This window comes from Engraulis encrasicolus, chromosome 9, assembly GCF_034702125.1.
Source record: "Engraulis encrasicolus isolate BLACKSEA-1 chromosome 9, IST_EnEncr_1.0, whole genome shotgun sequence".
NCBI lineage: Eukaryota > Metazoa > Chordata > Actinopteri > Clupeiformes > Engraulidae > Engraulis > Engraulis encrasicolus.
The window spans coordinates 42,004,128-42,011,627 of NC_085865.1; the positions used below are offsets into that span (position 1 = coordinate 42,004,128).

General features: G+C 44.1%; 1 protein-coding gene across 1 annotated transcript in view; it reads right to left on the minus strand.

Annotated features, from left to right (window-relative positions):
* LOC134455822 (alpha-2-macroglobulin-like protein 1) overlaps positions 1-7,500 on the minus strand; it is a 44,032-nt gene that overhangs the window by 26,685 nt on the left and 9,847 nt on the right. Inside the window, exons 9-14 of the mRNA XM_063207158.1 lie at positions 6,585-6,705; positions 5,494-5,603; positions 2,492-2,659; positions 1,116-1,352; positions 410-622; positions 1-135 (exon numbers count right to left, since the gene is read on the minus strand). The exon at positions 1-135 is cut by the window's left edge and continues 15 nt beyond it. Of these exons, the coding sequence (XP_063063228.1) occupies positions 1-135; positions 410-622; positions 1,116-1,352; positions 2,492-2,659; positions 5,494-5,603; positions 6,585-6,705 (984 nt within the window). The remainder of the gene's footprint in view (positions 136-409; positions 623-1,115; positions 1,353-2,491; positions 2,660-5,493; positions 5,604-6,584; positions 6,706-7,500) is intronic.

Genomic DNA, 7,500 nt, shown 5'->3' on the forward strand with positions numbered 1-7,500 from the left:
TTGTTTGCCCGGCTCCAGGAGTGAGACGCTCTGGTCCACGGCACTGAGGCCACACAGAGAGCCAGGCTGGGCAGACAGCTGCAGGGAGCCCTTCTCTCCAGGCAGCGCTCTGGGGGGAGAGAATTGCACTGACACCTGCAAAAAACACATACACACACACACAAATAAACACACACAAACACACAAATAAACACACGCAAACACACACATAAACACACACAAATGCACACACACAAATAAACACACACAAACACAAACACACACAACAATGTTTGGTTTAAACTCAACCAGTTGCAAACCACAGGAGGCAGGTTAACGATGACATTTTGGAAACGTTATTCGTTATCATCTTGGTCAGACCAACATCGACTTGAACGTCGATGATAATCAGGCAAATGTATTACCGTACCTTATTTGCAAAGCATTTCTGAATTTCGAATTTCCTGCTGTTGGCGAGCACGGTCTCGCTGGGCAGGACGCAGTAGACCACGACCTGCACTGTAGGAGCCATCTGAGGCCTGACGGGCAGCTTGAAGGACACTTCACCTGTGGTCAGCAGTTTGGAGCCCGCCACTGAGGCCTGAGTGAAGCCATGGTGGACAATATGCCCCTTGGACAACGCCTGTAACACACAAGGTCAGGTCAGGACAATAAACGACTGCAACACACACACACAGACACTCATCATCGCCATTCTCCGTCCACACCATGCTCTGCATTGCGTCGTAAAAGTAAGCTACTTGAGCAGCTTGAAAGAGTACTCCTGGAAGACCGGATTGATTTTGTCATGGTCAGGACATGCCAGCACGACAAGACAGAACATCCAAGTAGGAATTAACCCCCCCACCCATGAAATGGAAAATTAGCGTTGTTGGTGGCACAAAGACACACAAGTTAAGCACACATCATAGTCAACACAATAAAGAAAGAATAAATAGATATATATGTAGATGATGAGATAAAACCTGTGGAATAAAATTAAATCCCATTACTCTATCCATGTCACTCAGACATGATGAGATGAGCACACAGAGCTTACTACGCTGAGTGCAAATCTTGTGAAATTTACATAGACTGTGTTCACGTGAGTTCATTGAACTTAACACGTCACGTACCATGTAAATGATGTCCACAGCCGGTGCCTGGAAGTCTTCTCCAACGAAGGAGTACTTGACGGTGATGGCGGCGTCCTCTCCACACTTCAGATCCCCCTCTATGTCCTTGACCTCCAGGCCGCTGACGACCGGGGTGAACTCAGATGCCGGCCGCAGCCGTGACACCGTATAGAAAGCGTGGTCGTAGTAGGGAGTCCTGTAGGGCACGTATCGGTCTATTTCTACAGACAGGCTGGCCTGGGGAGGGAAAGATATGAAGAGTTTAGATTTCCTTTTACTTAAGACATGTAAAACTTTTATCTTTTAACTGACATGTTTCGATGGTATTACTTCCGTCTTCATCACAGGGTCACTGGGATGTTGATGTGTGACGTGCTTTAAAATCAGCTGATGTTGTGTTGATTTAAACAGTTAGACATAATGAACGTAATACATATAGAGGGAAAGGAATGTTCACCATACTGAGAGATGTTAAGATGTCTGCAGATAGACTGGCCTGGGGAGGGAAAGGCATGTCCATCATATGGAGAGATGGTAGCCTTTTAGAGCAGATGGGGCCGCCGGCGAACCAACAGTATTCACTATTTGCTCAAAATACTCAACTACATCATAACAACATATTGCTATGACATTACAGAGAGCCATAGCCTGTTACTGCAGAGGGGGTTGCCAGCAGGCCTATTCACTATTCACTGAAAATACTCAACTACATTATAACAACAAAACTATGACATTACTGAGAGCCTTAACTAATAGATTAAGACATAGCCATTACCATTTAGGTGACAGTAAGGTTATAACATAAGCTCTGTGCTAAGGGTTACAGTAAGTAACAGATTGAAACATAGCTATTACAATTTTGGTGACAGTAAGGTTATAACATAGGCTCTGTGCTAAGGGGTTAAGAAGGTGTTTGCAGACAGACTTGGCCTCTTGAGGGAAAGGCATGATTATTATAATATGAGATGTAAAGGTGTCTGCAGACAGGCTGGTCTGGAGAGGAGGAGAGGTGCTAAGACATCCTGGCAGAACACACAATACACCAGCACTTCAAGTTAAAACCAAGTGTGTGTGTGTGTGTGTGTGTGTGTGTGTGTGTGTGTGTGTGTGTGTGTGTGTGTGTGTGTGTGTGTGTGTGTGTGTGTGTGTGTGTGTGTGTGTGTGTGTGTGTGTGTGTGTGTGTGTAATACTATATGTCCCATATATGTCCTCTCTCTCTCTCTCTCTCTCTCTCTCTCTCTCTCTCTCTCTCTCTCTCTCTCTCTCTGTCTGTCTGTCTCTCTCTCTCTCTCTCTAACACACACACACACACACACACACACACACACACACACACACACACACACACACACACACGCAAACAGTGCTGTGTTTACCAAGATCTCGAATTGTCCTAGGTACGCGGTGGTGTCCAGGGTGAACTGGGCCACTCCTGCCGCGTCTGTAGTCAGGTTCTGGAGCAGTTCAGCGCTCCACCGCGGACCTTTAAACAGGTGGACGGCTGTGTAGGGGATGACCGAGCCGTTGTAATGGGTTGCTCTGATCTGTGGACATAGGACACAGCAGAAGAGAAGAGGCAGCCATGTTTAATAATACAAATACTGTATTTGTATAGCACAGTGTTAGCCTGGAAAACCAGCGCCAACTGCTGGACGGCAAAATGTTTTGCCTGCTGTACCATTTAGGCTGGTTTATCAGGCTAGAACAGTGTCATACAAGGCAGGCAGCTCAAAAAGCTTAACAAATGGATAAACATCAATGTTAAAGTGTTTATGAAACGAAAACAAACGGTCATTCCCATTAAAGCCTTGCTTTTTCTGATAGCATCGATGAGACTTTGAACCCAATCATCCTGGAGGAACTTGTGAAAATGGCAACTCAAAGTGTGAATTCTGTGAAATTTGGTGTGACTAATGAGCTGGGCTGTGACATCATAGAGGGGAGTCCCTGGTTTGCTAGTATGGCGATCTGAGAAAACAACACACATTTGATGGACCCACATCTTATAAAGGAACCAAAATTCTGATACAAACATCAGCGTGTCGAAAAACCACACATCCAACCTCATGAGAAAAAAAAAAACAGCAGCACAAATCTATTTCAGAGGCACTGATACATCTGCAGAAAGTGACATGTCTGACAGGCGAAGTGACGATTGTTGACATAGCCTGACAGTTCGTTTTGTTTATGGTTACGGTTGCTAAGGGCGCTTTGCCATGACCCACAGATGACATGGCGTGTGTATTTGTTGACAAATGGGGGGCATTTTGATTCAATTGCGCGATATAGTGTGATTGAAATGCATGTAGGCTACATGCAAAAATATCATCAACTAGAGAAAAAACGGAGGTATTAGGCTGTTGGAAAAACGCCCTATATAGCCTGAGTCCTCAGCATATTTTTAGCGTTTATCATTATTATTATTTTTTGTGCTCAAAGTCACAGGCGTCGCGTGTCCCTCAGCCGGACTCTGACCAAACGTCAGCCACACGTGCACCACAATACTAAAAACAAACAATCAACGCTTCAAAGTAGGCCTACGCTATGTGCATCTCTGTTTATTCGCTAAGCAGTAGCCCAATCTGTGACTGTCCTCGACTGAGAGCACCACGCTGATGTGCGGATATCCTCCCAAAACCAATTTATTGACCAGTTGAATGGCAATCAATAAAAAGTGCATATTCCGAGAGCATTCGCATCGGTTTGGCATGTAATGTGCATTACCCTTTCCTGAAAACAACATACAAAGCAGATGGACAAGGTAAAACGAGTAGCCTAAAGCAAAGCAGTGCACTCACCTGTCTTCGTGCCCGAGCAGTTACAGGGGCAGTTTCAGTCTGCACGCCGGCGATGTCAATTGTTGGAACTGCTTGAGGCAATAGCATTCTCTTCAGTCCAACCATGCCCGCTACCTCCACATTTGTGGTGAAGCACAAGGGGTGGAAATGTGCCGAGCACAACAGTGACCACGAGCTTGCTTCAAAACCACGCATTGGATCCACAGAGCCCTAGCTTGATTTAGCCTTCTCCTTGTCGGCCACAGTTCCATCATTCTTCACAGAAGGGAACTTGTGCAAAGATATTCCTTCTGTCAAGTAGCCATTTTTGCAGCTGGCACCGTTCGGCCCTCCAGCAACACACTGCTTGACACTGCGCTTTGTTTTGGTACTAGCCGCCATTGATCTGAACAAGGTGGAATGAGGTGAACTCACCCCTTCTATGTCACGCATATCATTTGCATAAAATTTGCATGTCACCAAAAAAACACTTTTTGGGAACGTTTTAACATGACTTTTAGGACAAAATATCACCCAGACAATATCCCATTTTATTCACAAGGCTTAGAACTTTCAGAATCTGTCCTGGAAATGGTCAAATTCCTTTACTTTGTTTTCGTTTCATAAACACTTTAAAATAATGAAAATAAAAAGAGAGGTAGAAAAGAGAGACAGAAACAAAAAAGAATACTGTAGCAAGAAGGCAAGAGAAGAAACTAGACAGAATAGAGAAAATGAGTCGATAGATAAATAAGTAGATGTAGAAAAGGAAATAAGGAAAGAAAGTCTTGAATCTTGATGTTGAAATCTTTACAGTGCTTTACAGTACGTGTACTACATACTGTACACCCCCTCTGCATCATCATAAGCCTTCCATCGTTTGTCTGCTTACTCCCCCTTTAGTATTAAAAGATAAAATAGACAAATGCCCACCAATGGCAACTGAGCCCCCCCCCCCCCCCCCCCCCCCCCCCCCCCCCCAACCACCTATATAGCCTATACGTATATACAGTATATAAATCAGCACCATCGGTTAGTTTTCATGAGTATATGATTTTTATATAATTGATTTAAAATTTACTTTTACAGATGAAATGTTTATTTATTTTGAAAATAGCGGGCTTGAAAAAAAAAGATATAGGCCTAACAAGTGGAGATACAAGGTTTCTGATGATCAGTGATGGTATTGTACTGTCTGTACTGGCGGTCATCCTTTGCCACTTAAAGCACTGTTTCCTTTCCATTCCCTAACTTCACATATCTCTCCTGCTGCATAAGTTTTCCCTGGTGAAAGTGTCAGCTTGGTGGAAGAGTTAATTATAATAAACATCTTTCGGTTTACTAAAGGTTTACTTCTAAGAACAGTAAAAGTATAAGTATACTTCTAATCTAATGTTTAAAATGTGCACTGTTGCATGTGCCTACATGTTTAAGAGGGTTTAACGGGACATTGTTATAAACCCACCACTGGTGTTCAACTGTTCACCTTTGCAAATGTACCGTAAGCATGTTTTTCCATCATGTCTTAAAGTCATTGTGGCATGTGAGTACTAATACACCACCAGCATGGCATACAGCATGTGTTTGCATGGTCCTCGTACCTTGCCCTGCAATACTGCTCCGTCCTCTATCTTGTCTGGTGTGTCAACAAAAGCAGCTTTCCCAAGGGAGTAGTCCAACTGGATGTTTTTGCTGCCTGAGCGACTGATACCTGAAGAGAAGACAAGCCAAAAGCTCACGTCAAAGAATCGTCTAGTGGAGTAAGATACTTCAAGCCCATTCTGGATCCATGTGATGTCAGGTGAACGCCCCTTTAGAACACCTTCGTTTAGGAGACCTTTGGAGACTTTAGGTTGAGAATAAATGGAGTTCCCTTAGAGCTGTAGATGGCGGTAGTTCACATGGGGAGGGGCAATGCCCCCTTAGGAGACCAAACTTGAGCACACTCCTTTGCATTGGGTGGGCGGACATTGAATGATCTATCTGTAATTCTGCACTTACGTCAATACGGCTCACCAGTCTGCTGGACAATAGATATGACTGAACAGTAGATGCTGTGATCAGCCATCTGGCATGGCCTAACCCTGGTCACCGTGCGCACCGAGGGCACTGAGGATGGCGGTAGCCTGAGACGTCTGCTCTACTCTGCTCTGAAAAATAAAAAAACCTCCTTGTGCTTGACCTTAGTGTCTTATTCAGTGTGTGAACTTGCTCCTACTTTGAACTATACGTTTTGGGTCCACGCACCTACTTATTTTTCTAAACATCTAGAGCGCAACAATACCCTTGCCTCCTAATCCTGGGCACCGCCATCTTAAGGGCAGAAAATGTGTATTTCTCATAGATATAGAGTAGACGTCCACACACTGTAGCTCCACTTTGAAAATGTATTCATCAGGTCACACAACGCTTCGACCCAACAGGGTCTTCATCAGGACATTCAGCAGGGCATTTGCCCAGTGGACTACTGATGATTTTGGCCTGACCCTATTCTCAAAGGTAAAATAAACCTACCTACTCTTGCCTTCCTCTTTATGTAGTGGTATCACTCCTCATGCCGTTACCGCAAACCTCTCCGAGTCAGATTTCAATATTAATTAATAAAGACAGTTGTGGTCCAAATGACTGATATTAGGATTACGTTTCAACTTTATTGGATTCTCCAGTCCAGCCCTGCCCCTCCCCCACTCACCTGTTCCCTCCTCAGTTACGGCGGCCTCGAAGGTTAGGTAATCCGTCATTTTTCTATTAATGTTAGGGCCGGCCACTGCTGCCATGTCGAAGGTATGAGTGGCACAGCCAGCCGGATCCAGCTGTAGCGAAGAAACACACACACACACACACACACACACACACACACACACACACACACACACACACACACATACACACACACACGCACACACACACACAAAGTACCGGTTGTTTTTTTAAAAGCTTACAAAATGCTTATAAATATCAAAGTATAATAATGTGAAATTAAAATACCTCCTCCTACACTTCACATATTGACATACTGCAGCTCCTGTCCTTATCTCCTGAAGGTCATCCAAACATAGTGACTTATGTCCTTGACTTTTACATTACATTACAATATCACCATGGCATCAAACCAGAACACAACACGTCGACATAACACTTAGATGACGCTTTTATCCAAAACGACTTCCAGTTATTTACATGGGGATGGTTACAGTCCCTGGAGTGATGTGGGTTTAGGTGCCTTGCTCAAGTAGCCAGGCTGCGCCCTCCTAGTGACGCAACACCTTCGGCATTGCAACTTCTCAAAGAGACTTGAACGTTGATGATAATAAGGCTATTGCTCATATCAAGGACACTTCAGCCATGGATGGAGGTGTAGGGAGGGATTAGGGTGGGATTCAAACCTGCAACCTAATCTCCTTAACCATTAGCCCATGGCCTCTCCTTAACTGTAGTGCCTACCCAAATAGTGACATTTTCTCTGCGTCATATTTATTAAGAATGTTGTTATGTGTGATTGGATGAGGGGTAGACCATAGATGTTTACATGGTTTTGTTTTGGTCTATTCTGTCATGTTTATTATATTGTTATTTGTGTTGTCTATTTTGTTGTCTATGTGTGAAAT